Raw genomic sequence first — 15,690 nt, forward strand, 5'->3', positions numbered from 1 at the left:
AACCTAAACCTCTGTTTCTGGGCCGAGTTGTTTTTAACACTGTGGCCATGCCATGCTCATTGAGCACTGACAATGACTGATCTCAGCGCTGCATTCCTGCTGTGAAGTCTGGCGCAAGAATGAGTGACAGGTAGGGAGCTGCTGTGCAGACTCTGCCGCTCCGGTTTCCTTTTTGTTTGAGCCACGCTGTTGGGGGGCGGGGGACTTTTTCCGCTCAAAAGTCAAAAATGTAACTTAACTGATTTTTCTTTACATAAATAATAATATAAATAAATGTATCAGTGCACAGAAGGTACTGAGAAACAACGTTTTATTTGCTGTAAATTAGAGAATCAATATGACAACCCTGCTCTGGCTACAATACCTGTACAATATTTTAGAAAAGTCCACATTTCCTCCAAAATAAAATGTCCTTTGTGTATCAGGTCCTCTCTTTTCCGGAGGTCCTTGCGATTGTCAAAACCAAAAATATTTCCCTGGTTTCCAACATCTATTTCTATGTCGTATTCAGAGTCTCAGAGCGACGGTGTCAGTGCCATCTACACTGTATTTCTCTTTTCTTTAAGTTGTGTGATAAACTAAAATTTTCAGTCCATATTTGCCAGCTGTCACCTTGAAAAACAGCACGTATAAAAACTAAAATGCAGGTCAGTGAGTTCTGTTTACAATATAAAAGTGCACAATATTCAAAGCTGTTCCTGCCTCCCACACGTCTGCTCGCGTGTCCTGCGATGAGGATGGGTGAACGCCCCAGGCCACGTTACTTCACCACAGCAGCTTTGTTGTACTAAAGTCTCTCACCCCCACGTCGCATTCGCTGTGTCCACTGAGCTGGGCCTTCCGCCCAAACACCACCAGCTGCGTTGCGATGTGTTTGTCCTCGCATCCCATCTTGCATTCCCCTGCTGGGAGCCCTGTCAGCTCTGTCCGAAGTCGGCGAAGCCCTTGGCCGCTGCGAAGGCATCGGGCTGCAGGGGGAAGAAGTACTGCTGCGGCAGGAGGAACCCAGTGGTCTGAGAGGGGTGCGAGGGCGTGGAGGGCTGGTGGAGCTGTAGCTGGGTGTGGGTGGAGGGGTGCTGGATGCCTCCTGACATGAGTGCTGGCGGGGATGTGTAAGGGGGAGGTGGAGGTGGGAGCAGAGTCTGAGGGGTCTGGGTCGGGGTGGAGGCTGACGAAGACACATTGGTGGACACCAGGCAGCTATGCTGCTGCTGCTGCTGCTGCCCCTGAGCTCCGAGAGAAAACCTCCGCACGGAGCTGCCGCCTCCCGCCGAGCTGGAGCTGGTGGTGGCTGTGCTGGACTGTCGCGACGGGGCTCGGAGGCTCGGGGGAGCGGTGGTGAGGATCATGGGGATGGTTTCGCCCTGGCAGCTGCGCAGGGAGAAGCGAATGGGCTGCTGGGTCGGCTGCTTGGGCCGCAGGCAGGTGCAGCAGTAGACGGCCACCAGAGAGCCGACCACTACGAAGGCGACGAAGATGCTTCCCACCATCAGGAAGGGCACGTAGACGGGCTCTGAGGGCAGAGGAGACACACACGGGTTACGATCAGTAAAGCGGAGGCAACTACGGGACTGAAATCTATCTGCATGTGAGCAGCCAGTGTATTCAGTTCATTATCTGTTTATACGCCAGCCTTCACCTACAGCTGCCAGCAGGAAGAGTTACAGTTTCTGGCACATACATTAATACGCACTACATTATAGTACATTATAAAACATTAAATATTTCTGTAGTGCTTATAAATCCTCAGTATGGGAGTTAAAGTGAAGTGTTGACTCTGTTTGCCACTAAAAACTACAAGTCTGTACAGTTACTTATGGTGGCTAAAATCTAAAATACTCAACATTATTGAAACAGGCAATTTCTTTTAAATTCAGTATTATGAAAAATCCCTAACAGGCACATTCCCGGTGGAAAACTCAAACAGCTCCGGTTTCATGCGAAGCATATTTGCACTTTGGGAGGAAATCAGCCAATATTTATTTATTTTCATAGGAAAAAAAATAGGAAATTGCGAGCACACAGTCCATTCAATCAAAGTGCCACAGCTTATCGGTTTGGGAAAACTTAAAGAAAACTAATGAAATCTTTAAAGCTGCCTGTTATGAAAGATTTCACGACTAACAGGAGGTTAATGTAACACTCTGAGTCTGTTAAATGTTTAAAGAAAGCCAAAGACACTGAGCTGCTGTCTCGTAATGTTGTGGTTATTTAAGTTGGCAAATTAGTGAGCTTTCAAACTGAATGGGCTTTATATTTGGCAGCACAATAAGCCTGCTTGTGTTAGAAACTTTCAGATACATCTCTGGAAAACATTCCTACGCTCCGGTACGTTTTGTACTCATTTCTGCTTACAGAGTCGTCAAGAAATACTTTTAAAAAACAAACCAAAACAACAACAATCCTCCAGTTTTGTTTTTTTGTGCTGATTGCAATCTGCAGTGAGTCGAGGTCCAGTGAAGCCTCAGGAGACCAAAGCAGGTGCTGCAAAGTGGAGTCTTTGGTTGAAATACATTAAAAGAGAAGTAATTCAGCTAACATTAACTGCAATTAAAAAGGCGACATTAGTAAAACACACCATAAACTTTTAAGAAAAGTGTCATTTTCAAAACCATCAGTCACCTTTAGTTGTGTTTTTTTTCTGCAACTTTATAACAATTTAACACAAGTTAATGTTTTGTCCTCAGATCTTTCGTGTTTCAATTCTAATAACTTCATTTGACAGCAGGGCGGTGGTTGTTAGCCGAAGTATCCTTGAGCAAAGCACTTAAAACAAGCTCTGTTCCATCTCTGTTGTTCAGCTGACCTCTGGCCTCTGTAGGTGAACTTTCCTAAAGATCAGCCAGACTAAATAAACCATGAATTAGACCAAACGTGCCAAACATCTTACTGCCTTTCTGAAATTCATTTTTTAATCACGTTTGGGTTAAATACAATTCATTTAACAATCAACATCAGTATTTATGGTGCTTTAGAATGCAATCTAAACCAACTTTGAACTAATTTGGCCTTTTATGTTAAGTTTTGCTACTTGCAGCACTTCCTTGATCTTGTCGAGGAGAAAAGCGTTTTGATGGGAAATTTTGAAGTGACACAAGCTCGAGTTTAAAACAAAAAAATCACTAAACTTACGCGCTGCAAACTCGGTGTTGTCCACCTCCCTGTCGTTGGTGCAGCTGCCCTGGTCCAGCCGTGCGTCCGCGGCCGCGCAGCAGTAGCGCAGCGAGCAGGAGCCGCAGCACACCGTGGCGTCCATGGTGTCAAAGTCCTCCGGACACTGGAAACCCTCATGATAATTCCCATTAGAGTCCAGCCATCCGTGGCAGTATTCCCCCTGTGCGTCCGATATCCGCAGATTCCAGGTCAGATATCCCAGCAGCAGGCAGCTGAGCAGGCGCACCATCCCGGCAAGCCGCTGGGGTTCACGGTTCCCGGCGTCCTGTGGGCTTCGGCTCCGGGACACTGAGTGTATCAGTCCGGCTTAGAGACTCTTCATTGAGGTCACAGAGACTCAGCGAGCGGATCCGAACACTTACAGTTATGTCACCGTCATCTTTCCAACACCCACACAGTTTGGAGCCGAAACGCAAAGCGAGAGAATCCTGAACTTATCTTCAAGCCACTTCTTCAAATCCCAACTTCTCGTGCAGAACTTCTAGTCCAAACTCGCTGCTTTCCCTCCGGTTTGCCCCTGCGATGGCGTGCTGATGTCGGTGCAGAAGTTGTGCGCCCTCGACACTGGAGACCCTCTGCTTTTGTGACTCTGTACGCGCGCACGTAAAGCCCATTAACAGGACGTGCGCGTACACGAGGAGCTGCGTTCGCCTCGCGTGCTCAAAGCCTTCACGGTGCCCAAATGACAGGCGTTAATTATCCTAATTAGCTTTTTGTGCATAAGAGACGACCTGGACGCAGCTTATGCAGGCTGCTGAATAAATAACAGCAGCGCTTTTGCAGACTTAAGTCGCTGCCGGTGTCCGTAAACGTGAAGCATTTCCGCCAGTGAGATGAAAAAGCACAACCTGCACGTCGTTATAATGAGAAACTCGCTGCGAGCGGGTGACTGAATACCTCAAAAATACACAATAATGAGCGAAAAAACTTTCTCCAAATAACGACTTTCTGTCTATAAACAACGAGAAACGTTGGACATCTTCGGCTCACTTGTTGTTCCAAAGCAACAGAAGCAAGCGGGTGAAACGAAGCTTAACAGGAGGAGACTCGACGGTTTGGCCCTTTAACATCAGAGCAACTTCATTGCCCTTTTATAATAATTATTTTGAGACGTTAAGGCATTATTTTCAGAAGGTCTCTCATTACATTTTTGCCATCACACTGTCAGAGATGAGCCTCCGTAACAAGCTTACAAAATTCCAAGGGAATTGTTGTGTTACCACTGAAAACCAAATTCATTAATCCACTCAGGAGTTTTGGTGTTGCAGGCGCACCGCAAATGCTTTAACGCTGCACTTAAATCTAAAATTAAATCCAATAAAACCGCCGTTTAGAAAAGTCTCGTTATGACTCAGTTGAGGTACTTTAATGGCTGTGCGTCGCAGTGGACTACAGGAAGCTACAAGTTTCAGTTGATTCGCTGGATTGTGTCTGTGTTTCTCTCATTCAGACCTCTGGTTGTCAGCTCACACAGCCACGTTCAGTTTAATGTCCAAAAGCACCGACGGAGCGCTGCGGTTTTGATTTTACGCAGAAGCAAAACCTTTCTGTTCAAACTTCTTTTTTTATGTTAACCTATCGATATAGCGCCCCCGTGTGGCGCTGCAAACTTTCAGGCCTGCAGGCCATCAAACAGCTGCCACAGCATCTTGTAAACTCAGGATTTCAAACATGAAGCTAAAGCCTGACCTTAATTACAAACGGCTGGCATGTGAACTCCTTCCTAAAGTATGGGGTTAAATGTAGATCAGGAGAGAGAGAAAAACACCCTCAGAGTTTGGATCAAGTCCCAAAGTGTATTTTATATATTTTTAACCGTTTGTTCTGTTTTAGCCATTCAGAAACGTTTTCCTAGAGGAAGCAAAGATAAATAACGTGAGTATTTCCTGCCACTGTCTGGGTGTGGGCAGCCTTCAGTTGATGCTTTGAGCTCAGTAGCAAAATGGCCTCTGCCTTTTCATTTGTCGGATTTCATTCTGCGTTTTTTTTTGTTTTTTGTTGGTTTTCTTTTCCTTTCAGACTGTACATTTGCTGTAGCGCCCCGTTGTTCTCCGTGTGGATGGTGGCTACAAAGGAGGCAGGCAGCTGCGCAAAGGTCCCGCCTGTATTTCCCTCTGGAAGACTCTCAGTGTCGGCGCTCCCGACTGGGGATTGGAGCGGCGACTTGTCAGTAAATTAGCCCACCCTTCACACAATGTGCATGAGGGAAACCGAGCCAGACAGTGACGTGTGACGGATCAGATCCCCCCCCACCACCACCCGCCCACCCCACATCCTCCCTCCGGTTACCAGCTGCCTGTCAATCCAGCGCGCCACAGTACCGACCCGGAGCCATCCGCCGCGCTGTGACACCTGCAGGGATGGAGGGAGAGATGCAGCCCGCAGATGAAGGGCCCTGCGCCCCGAAGATGTGCCGACAACAACGGGGTCCGTACAGCACCCTGAAAACCTTCCAGAGCAAGCGCTCGGCGGGCAAGTCGCGCTTTGACAGGTCCGCTGTGGCCGAGGTGCCTCTGTTTGGCGACGGGCATCACTTCACTTTTCACCCCGAGCAGCCTAATCATTTCCAACCGCACCATCACCACCACCACCACCAGCAGCAGCAGCAGCAGCAGCGTTTGCAACAGCTCCACCAAACCAGCGTCGCTATCAGCAGCAGCCAGCAGCATCACCCAGCCCCTCAGCAGCAGCAGCAGCAGCAGCAGCAGCAGCATCGTTTCCCATGTGAGAACAGGCCCAGCAGCAGGGTCCCGACATCCACCTCAGCGCCGGCTGCCAGCGTGGCGGCGGCGGCGTCTACCCAGCAGCGGCGCGCCAGCAGCGGCGGAGCGGAGCCCAGATTCTCTCCGGACTGCACCTACGGTATCAGCTCAGGTGGGTTTCAGCAAACTTGTTCACTTGTGATGTGCTCATACTGACTCCTGTTCTGCTAGTTTTATTCATCTGGACTCGGGATAGACTTTTGGTGTAGCCTGTATTTTCGATTTTTCTGACCACACGTATGAGCACGAAAGGTTTCACAGAGTCAGTGAACTTAAATGGAAGACAAAACAATAAGCTATTAGAAGCAATCCTCTCTTTTGTTTGCTCAACATCACCTGTGCTTCATGTTTTTGTTCTCGTTTCTTCCTCTCTTTCTTCCTGTCAGCAGTGATTGATTTGCTGCTGTAATGAGAGCAGTCATGATTGAATCTCCAGTGAGCATGTGCTAAAAATTACATTGGGTAATTGTCTGCCCTTGTGGGTGTGTGTTTACTTGTGTGTTTTCATTTATATGTGTGTGTGTGTGTGTGTGTGTGTGTAAGATGGGCCCTCTCAGGCTGAAACACATTGTTCCTTGCTCATTTTTCTCCTCAGCTGCTGTTCATTAGAGAGCCCTGCATGCTCAGGAACAAATGTGCTCCCAGTGTGGAGGGCGGGTCCATGGGAACCAGCTTTAAGATGAAAGCAATGAACCTAAAACATTAGACATCTCATCCTCTAATCAGATATTAGTCTCTGCCAGCGATGGCGGCAGTGGCTCATTTTGCTGCCGGTTATTGTCACTTTGCAGACGATCAAGTGCTCAGTCGGAGTTCAGGATCCACTGTGGCCCATTAACTCACCTACATGAGAATTCACAAACGTGTCCATTAAGCTCGACCTGAAAAACAGGCATGACTGCCATATCTTTAAACCACTTTAATATGTGACACCTGGATGCTTGTTTCTGCCTTTCTAGCTTGGTGTAAATAGCCACACTGACTATTTCATCCCACATGCAAATAGTATTGCTGGCTACAGACATTTTGGTGTTGGTCTCTGCCAGGCTATACACACCTGGGTGTAAATAGCCACACTGGCTATTCCACCTGGGGTGCAAATAGCATTGATGGCTACAGACACCTGGGCTCTAATGGCATCCCCCTTTAATCCAGTTTAATCTGTGAAAGCCAGCCTCATATAAATTAAAAGCACAGGTTTCTGTAAATGTGGTCCATTGTTTGCATCCATTCTGGCTTGCACACAGTTCTTATTTTATTTGAAATAATCACACAAAATATTTTTTTGTGTCATCCAATCCCAGCTACACACGTCTTGAATTTTTACTGATAATGACACATCAGCCTGTTTTTATCTGCACAATGGGAGCAACTTAATGTCCCTCTCATGAAAAAAAAAACAAAAACCAAAAAAAACTTGATGCCCTTCTCGTGAGGAGAAGCGCTGGAGACCTTGGGACTCGGCAATCAGTTCAACACACAATAGCACAAATTGCATTGAGAAACCTTTCCCAAAGAGCTGTGATTAAAATAAATGGGGCTCATAAATTTGCCTCTGCCGAGCGTGTTGTTTTTAATGAAATTTTATGAGGCTCTCAGCTCACGGTGCCACAGAAATGGTGAGAGAAGAGGGTGGTGTCGGTGGGGAGGGGTGCAGGGTGAAGGCGAATGATATCAGATACATCTCGACGGGTAAACAGAGACAGCACGCATATTAATAAATGCGACACATCTGCGCCAGGCTGATAGACACGACTGAGCGAGTGGCAGCGCAGCAGTGGCCGCCGAGAACTCATTTTGTCTGTGTGCATATTTATGTGTGTGTGAAGAGCGAGGCCAGTGATAATCATTACATGGAGGTATGTGTGAGATCCTCTCATTGCCCAGACTACCAGGGAAACTATACACTGAGGCTCGTGTCTGGACAATCGAGTTGTGCTGATTTACTTGGCTCGGGTGGGTTTGGTCACAGCAGATACTGTGACTTTGGGCTTTATTGACATCTGAATAAATCAACATAATCAAGCTCATATTTTTATGAACAGAGGAGCCAACGGTATGTAAATGTAATGAAAAAGCTTTGCTGCAATAAGGGAGGGAAAAGGAGAAAAAGGAGGCCAAAAAGAAACCAGCAAAGGAAAAAACACACAATCACTCATATTGTTTTTCTAAGTGTATTGCCTTGCCACGAATCTTCATTATGTTTCAGCAGTATTTCGTTATTTCCTTATTGTGCCACTCCCCGCTTCTACTTTACTACATTCCACAGGGAAATATTGTAAATATTCCTCTCTGTACAAGGACACCTGACTTTCCGTCTGCTCTCTATCTCCTCTAAGCCTCCTGACCTCGGGCATGCAGATAACAAGCAAGTGAATGTAAACTGTGAAGACAGGCGCTCTTTGTGCAGCAGGTCAAGCTGAGTGAAGACCCTACAAATTAAGTAGAAGGAAAATTCTACCACAGTCCCCCCACCTTTTTTTTTTTATCATGGGATCAGCACAAACTGAGGTGGTGGAAGGTGGAAGTTCAGGAAATGAAAACAGGCGTCAGACAAATCACTTGCATACCTTTGAAGACAAGAGACATGAGATCAATCAGGTCACTGACGGGCCAGTGTAAGGAGATGGGCTTCGCAGTAAAAAACGTCTCAGTAGAAAATACAAGTTACTACCCAGCTATCTCCAGATGTTTAAACTAAATGAGTTAAGAGGCCAGTGACATCAGTATACATCAGTATATTACTTAATGCAAGGCCTCCCTATCCTGCAAATATTCAAAAAGTATATACGAAACCTAAATTGTAAAAAGTAATTAAGTAAAACTATACCCTGCTAATAATGCATAATTAATAAACTCGTATCCCCGCCCTTATTAACAAATCTTATTTTTGTTTTTTCATTTCAATCATGATGCCAAGAATCCATCATAACTTATATATAAAAAAGAACATAGTCACTTAAAACACTTATCTAACTTTCTCTGGAAGTGATTAGAACTTCCATGCAAACATTACAAATAAAACACAAAACGTAATAATTAATTAGTTAATCATCGTCTAATGTGTAACATTTAATAAGAAAATTTCATCAGCAGCAGCATTAAATGGGGTTAATGGCATGCTATGTAAGGTAAAATCTCATGGTGGCGTCGTTGACCCACACACTTGGAGCACAGTGGAGGGCCAACACCATGGAGAGGATCTAGAACTCATGATGCCTGGAGTTACCGAATCCATCTTTCAGTCATCCATCTGCTGTGATTAATGTTGTTAGCAGACAGTGTAAAAGCTACAGTTACTTTAAACAATAAAAGTACTTACTTACAACAAGATGGCTGCACACGTGGGGTTACAGTTAAGAACATTTATGTGCTCACATTGACTGTAAAGTGAAATAGACGGGAATCAGTGATCCTGTTCATCAGGACATTGTAGGTTTTCGATGACGACCTGCTGTGGGACGTGGTCTCAGTCTAAGCTCATTGCCACTGACTCTCATCTTCTGATTTTTCCTCTGTCTGCTGCAGAGAATCGTCTCATCCTGGATGCCTTTGCCCAGCAGTGTAGCCGAGTCCTCAGCCTCCTCAACAACGGCCGTCTCCTGGAGCCCTCCTCGTCCTCCTTCACTTCTAACATTAAGCTGGAAGATGGGTCAGGGGACTTACAGGGCCTTCACTGTTCCTCACTGGGGAAGTCCAAACTAGAAGAGAGCTCCTCCACCACAGACCCAGAAGAGGAGGCCCAGCAAAGCCATTTAAGCCAACAACAGACCTCTGCTGTTCTCCGCATCTTCACAGACTCACTACAGAACTATCTGCTCTCAGGGCCTCAACAGCAGCAACATCTGGCTGCGAGTCTGGAGGATGAGCAGTGTCCGTCGGCGGAGCCCGGTTCAGGCGTGTCTCCTCCGAGACACAACCTGGGGGGCTGGGGCTCGCCGACTCCCTCGGAGTCGTACGGCCACCCGTCGTCCACCCTGCCTGAGGAGGAGGAGGAGGAGGAAAACTGCTGTCCACGCTGCCTGGAGTTGGAGCAGGAGGTGCTGTCTCTGCAGCAAGAGAACGAGGAGCTCCGCAACAAGCTGGAGAATATCCCAGGTGCGGTAATGAAAGCCAGGACCACCCAGGGATTTGATTCTGTTCTTTGTGGTCAGAGGTTTGTCCTTTAATTCATACATGTGCTGATACAGATTGGTGACAAAGCGTTGTCCCACCACGAACTACCAGATTTAAGTTTCACTTTACATCTCTGGAGAGCCACTAGAGGGATGAAATCACTACAAAATGTACTTACATTAACTTAAAATCTTCTCGAGGTGGAGTTCATTTAAATATTTATATTCTGGAGGATAGTTCAGTCCAGGGCTGTGACCTGACACTTGTTCACAAGTCACAAAAATGAGGACTTTAGCATGAGACTTGACCTGTTGACCTGTGAATCGAAAAATGCAATAATGTTGGTACTTTTTTTTTTCCTTTTTGGAGCTTGTTTTCAAATTATTAACCAGACTTGTACTGCTCATGTTAAATATGCTAAACAGTATCTCAATTTAATTTAAAAATTACTCACCGTTAAAATGAAATGATCTTTTGAGGAGGAAAGAAGATGTTGTTTAATTATATAGCACATGAGTCGTCTCTTCGCTTCCAGGGAATTTTGACAGTGTGTTTGTATGACCGGTCACTTTAGTTCCCTGTCAAAATGTTCTCGACTACTTCAAGACTGTTCTGGAGTTTCACAACCAACTGGTCCAGCCGATGCCAGAAGAGCAGCTCACCGAGGTGAGGTGGCAGGCTCCTGTACATTATTCACAGCTATTTAAAGTACGTGTTACGAGCAGCATACTGTATGTTCATACTTTCTCCATTGTGTTAATTGTACCATGAGTGGCGTGAGAGTATTGAATTAAAGAAAATTCTTTCTTTACAGGAAGAAGAACGACAAACACTCTTTGAGGTCTGTGTTTTGGGTGTTTTTTTAAGGCCTATAATAATTTCTATAAATATATATATATATATATATATTAGCAAAAATAAAGTTTTTTTCAGTATTTGTTTGCCAGTTCTGAGATGACAAAAATTAAGACAACGCAATCAAATTTGCAATAAAATGTACACAGCCAAGTGAGGCTGCACAAGCAGTTCAGAAGAGTTAAGCCAAGGTACAGTAAGACTACGCACATATCTGAACTTCCTGTCTTCCACCTCCTTGCAGGGCAGCAAACAGCTCCTGGAGAACTACCCTCTCTTCATCACTAACAAGCAATGGGACGAAGCCGTCAACTCCTCTAAAAAAGACGGCAGGCGGCTGCTGCGCTACCTGATTCGCTACGTCTTCACCACAGACGAGCTCAAGTTCTCCTGCGGTTTGGGCAAGAGGAAGCGTTCAGTCCACTCAGGCGATCCAGGGCTGGAGAGACGGCCTCTCAACCCCGTCAAAGTCAGCTGCCTCAGAGGTATCTGACCTGGAAAAGCCTGTCGATGTAGAAGAGCATTCGCATCGGGCTTCTCTTGCAAATATCTGTGCGTTAAATATCACCCAGTGTTGTTCGAGCGATTGCTCCACGTCTTTGAGACTTTGCTCATGTGGCAAGCAAACGTGGGTGGTTTTGTTTAGACAGTATGACAACAAGAATATTCACATTTCCGCCTAAGATCTGACACATTATCTGAGTCATGATCACATGATCTCAGTTCTGACCCATTAGAGCTTGTTTTTTCCTTCTACTCGCACTCAGGCTGCTTCTGAAATGTCTACTCACAAGCTTCTTCTCTCATCTCAGATTTTTACTTTTGCAACTGACCAATAGCATTCCAGGTGCAGTGTTAACCAATTAAATGATTCTTACATTGTTTTGTATGTATTCACTTTACTTTTTAGGGTGTCTCTTATGGGTGGTTTCTCTTTAACTGGGTTCATCCACTCCCACCCTACATGCACTGAAAAACAGGGCAAAGGCGCCTGCAGTGAAGCAGGGATCATATTATATAACAAAAGCAGCCTGAGTGCTAAGAAAAAGGCCGAAGCTGGAGCACAACAAATCGATGCAAGCAACTATTTGAGTGCAAGCATGCAGTTTGAGCAGCTATTTGAATGAGAGAATATGATTTTGAGGGAAAGCATTACAAAATCTTAATAGGAAATCAATACATTTTACCATACAGAAGACCAAAAAAAGACCACTGTTACTCATCTTATCACCTCACCAACTATCATCCAGACTCCTAAACTACACTATATAGACAAAAGTATTTGGCAAGACGACCATTACACCAACAGGGACTTTAATGACTTTGCATTCTAAATACACAGACGGCTTTACAGCTATAACAGCTTACACTCTTCTGAGAAGCCTTTCCACAAGATTTTTCTGTGTTTGTATGGGAATTTTTGCCCATTAATGCACTGATGTTGGACTAAAAGGCTCTCAATCTCCATTCCAGTTCATCTCAAAGGATGTTGGATGGGGTTGAGGTCAGGGATCTGTGTGGGCCGGTCAAGTTCTTCCACACCAAACTCTCCAACCATGTCTTTATGGAGCTTTGCTTTGTGCACTGGGACACAGTCATGTTGGAATAGAAAAGGTCCTTCCACAAACTGTTGCCACAAATTGGAAGCATAGCATTGTCCAGAATGTCTTGGTATGCTGAAGCATTAAGGTTTCCCTTCACTGGACGTAAGAGGCCGAGCCCAACCCCTGAAAAACAGCCCCATAAAGAGGTGTGTCTGGATACTTTGTCTATATAGAGTATCATCCAAACTTTTGAAGGTCCAATGTGTAGGATTTAGTAGCATCTAGTGACCGACCACCTCTTGTCTTACACTTCCCTAATGTGGCTGCTAAAACAGGCCCTCGAGAGCCACTGTTTGGTCTGTCCATTCTGGTGGTCCAACGTGATGTACAGTTGCTTATTTACGCACCCAGCAGTTACAGATTATCATTGTTTTGGAGTCATGTCTCTGGACACCTGGCAAATGTAAGTCCAATGTATTTACCTTGTCTGAGCTCACTTTTTGGTCAACCAACTGAGGGAAATGTTTGACTCTGTCTGCTAAATGCTCCACCACCTTCACCAGCTACTGTGAGAGTGAAACAAAAGAGCACAGTGCAAATTCAGTAGACATTTCTCTGTAGGTTTGTCACTACAAGCGACCCTTTTCATATTGTCATTTCTTAAATTTTTCATGAGCCTTAATACCTGTTATGTGAATTTCACCTGAGGCTGTTCTTTTGAATCTGCTTTTGATTTAAGGCCAACTACCACAGTTTCTGCGACACACGTACAGTGAATGCAAATCACCCTTGGAACCTCATTCCTTCTGCACTTATTAAACATGCATTTTTAATCTTTTGTGATACAAAATCTTCTTGCCAGAGTTCATCCGGATGCACTGTGCCTCAAACCCGGACTGGTGGATGCCCTCAGAGGAGCAGATCAACAAAGTGTTCAGCGACGCCGTCGGTCACGCGCGTCAGGGCCGAGCGGTCGGCACGTTCCTGGGCAGCAGCGGCAGCAGCACCAGCAGCCTCTACATGGACAGCTTTGATGGACATCTGTCACAGGACGAACTGTATTTAAAAGGCTGCCAGAACGGCCAATCTGACTGAAGGTAAAGGAGGAATCAAACGACAAATGCCAGAAATGTAGCTGTATAACAACATATCCCAAAACGCTGACCTTATCCTGTCACTTGTCATAGTGAAGAAAACATTCCAGAAGTTTATCAAACAGAAAATAACTACTATGTCACTTCCTCTTTTTCAGTTTTGTAGCTTCGTTTGCAATTTTTATACTTAGAATTTTGTTCAGTCAAAATTTGCCTCTAAGGGGATGTTTGAAACGCAAAATTTGAGTCTTCCATTTGCTGCATTTTCTATGGTTTGTTGTTCTGAGACATTATGTCCCTATCAATAGAATATTTGTTTTGTGTTTTTGGGATGGACTCCCATTCAATTTGCATACCTTTCACACCTTGAGGTAATCAGGAAGCTATTTGTGTTAATGTTGTGATCACTGACATTGCACCTTCCATCATGCAAATTAGCATTTAATACGTTCCTGCAAAATTCTGTCATTGGCCAAGCACCTTTACTCGCAACCTTTTTACAGGAGTGCCTCTGAAAAAGTCATGTTTTGTTACTTGTAGTCTTGCCCTTTGCATCCTTGTTTTCTTAGTTTTGAACCAAGTCTGGTTAAACTCATTTCTGAAAAAGAAAAAGCGTTTTCTGAAATAAAGCCTTTCCTGTTTTGAACCTCCTGTAGCACATTTCGGGATCAGCTGGAAAGCGTTTCATACTGCAGAAAGCCTATAAAAATTAGCAGACAGACAACAATTAATTTGCCTTCCAAAGTCCTCCAAAGTTTTTTTTTTAAGACATTAACAGTTCAATAACTGGCCCTGAAGATGTTTTTTTTTCATTAGGTTTATAAAATTTGTTTGAAATACTGTGATACAATGCTGATGTTGCATAAAAAATAAGGTATTCTAATTATTAAAATGTAGACTTTTACCTTTGTTCGGCCAAGTATTTGCTCTGTCATGGGTTATTTTATTCATCCCAGTGCAGAAAATCTTAAAAGGATCCAACTGCACGGTCGTTTTTTGTTTGTTTGTTTTGTTTTTTTCTGTTTTACATTGAGTTTTTCATCAGTGAGGAGACTTTTTGGCTCAGGATGAATTGACTTTATGTATTTTTGTTTAAGGCAGTTGCCATATGATAGTGACTTGAACTTGGTTACACAGCATATTGTGTTGAGGCTTTGTTTGTTATCAGTCATGTAATCACAGAAATGACAGAAAATATCAATTTTTAAATAATTATCCCTTGACCCAAGTGGAAAAAATAGAGCACTTCTTTCTCTCCGAAGCTCCTATTTGCACTTTTATGTCTCACTGCGGATGAGGCCGTCCTGCAGTGAGAAGTCCGAAAACAGAATTTAACCATTCAAATTCTTTGAATTTATATGTTTTGTTTTATGTGTCCTCAATAAGTTCACTACATGACACTGTTTTCCGTGTTTGAATGTACCAGATTTATTAGGTCAGTTTGCCACGTCGACAGTGCTGTGTAAATGTGTAATATAAAGTAGAGTATTGTGTGAGGTGTTCTTGAAATACCACGTCTCTCAAGCCAAGTAGAAAAGTACCACAGAAACCTTAAACAGTGGGATTCTGTCGTTGTGTTGCTGTTCTGAATGTGAGCCTTTATTTGTATTTACTCCTTTACTCTCAAAGTGGCTGTTATCAACACTGTGAAACATCAGTAGGATTTTTACAAATCTAAAAGCCTCTCTTGTTTTGTTTTTTATAATAAATAAGGTAAATAAATCTATCTAGCTGTCAGAATTGGTATCATTATTCCCAGATTTTTATTTTCATTCACATCAAATATAAAGCAGCTATGATTGGAGGATTGCAGATATGACGCTTTGGGATCCAATCCATCAACAGTAGGCAGTTTTCCACACAGTATTTTGTTGTGTGCAAGCACTGCTGGATGAAGAAGTACTTATGTCTTTTCCTTAAGTAAAACTGGCAGTTTTGGCAAAGGAAAGTGTGTGTCCATGTTACAGCAAGACAGCAGATATTTCATATAGCTGGTGGTGGCTGATATGTTCTGTTAAATGAGACAGAAATAAGAGGATGTGACCACAGCTCTCCACCTGGGAGCCTTCAGTACAGACCTCCCGTGGGTCTGTATGACAGCATTTACTTGCCATCTTTTGTCCCCAGTCTTCTCAGACGGACCTA

General features: G+C 44.3%; 2 protein-coding genes across 3 annotated transcripts; one reads left to right on the top strand and one right to left on the bottom strand.

Moving 5' to 3' along the window:
* Positions 1–293: 293 nt before the first annotated feature.
* On the bottom strand, positions 294–4,105 carry shisa3 (shisa family member 3). Of its 2 annotated transcripts, XM_046405793.1 has the most exons (3): positions 3,133–4,105; positions 903–1,513; positions 294–826 (listed from the first exon to the last, which is right to left on the bottom strand). In XM_046405793.1, exons 1-2 carry the CDS (start codon positions 3,401–3,403, stop codon positions 918–920), a joined length of 867 nt encoding a protein of 288 aa, XP_046261749.1. In that variant the 5' UTR covers positions 3,404–4,105; the 3' UTR covers positions 294–826; positions 903–917. The 2 variants fall into 2 exon arrangements, with proteins under 2 accessions (XP_046261749.1, XP_046261748.1); XM_046405792.1 differs by having other exon boundaries at positions 294–1,513.
* A 785-nt stretch (positions 4,106–4,890) lies between these two features.
* LOC124067972 (BEN domain-containing protein 4) lies at positions 4,891–15,271 on the top strand. Its single transcript, XM_046405791.1, has 6 exons — positions 4,891–6,048; positions 9,465–10,034; positions 10,627–10,718; positions 10,867–10,893; positions 11,152–11,392; positions 13,314–15,271. Exons 1-6 carry the CDS (start codon positions 5,535–5,537, stop codon positions 13,544–13,546), a joined length of 1,677 nt encoding a protein of 558 aa, XP_046261747.1. The 5' UTR covers positions 4,891–5,534; the 3' UTR covers positions 13,547–15,271.
* The last annotated feature ends 419 nt before the right edge of the window (positions 15,272–15,690 follow it).

This window comes from Scatophagus argus, chromosome 12, assembly GCF_020382885.2.
Source record: "Scatophagus argus isolate fScaArg1 chromosome 12, fScaArg1.pri, whole genome shotgun sequence".
Taxonomy (NCBI): domain Eukaryota; kingdom Metazoa; phylum Chordata; class Actinopteri; family Scatophagidae; genus Scatophagus; species Scatophagus argus.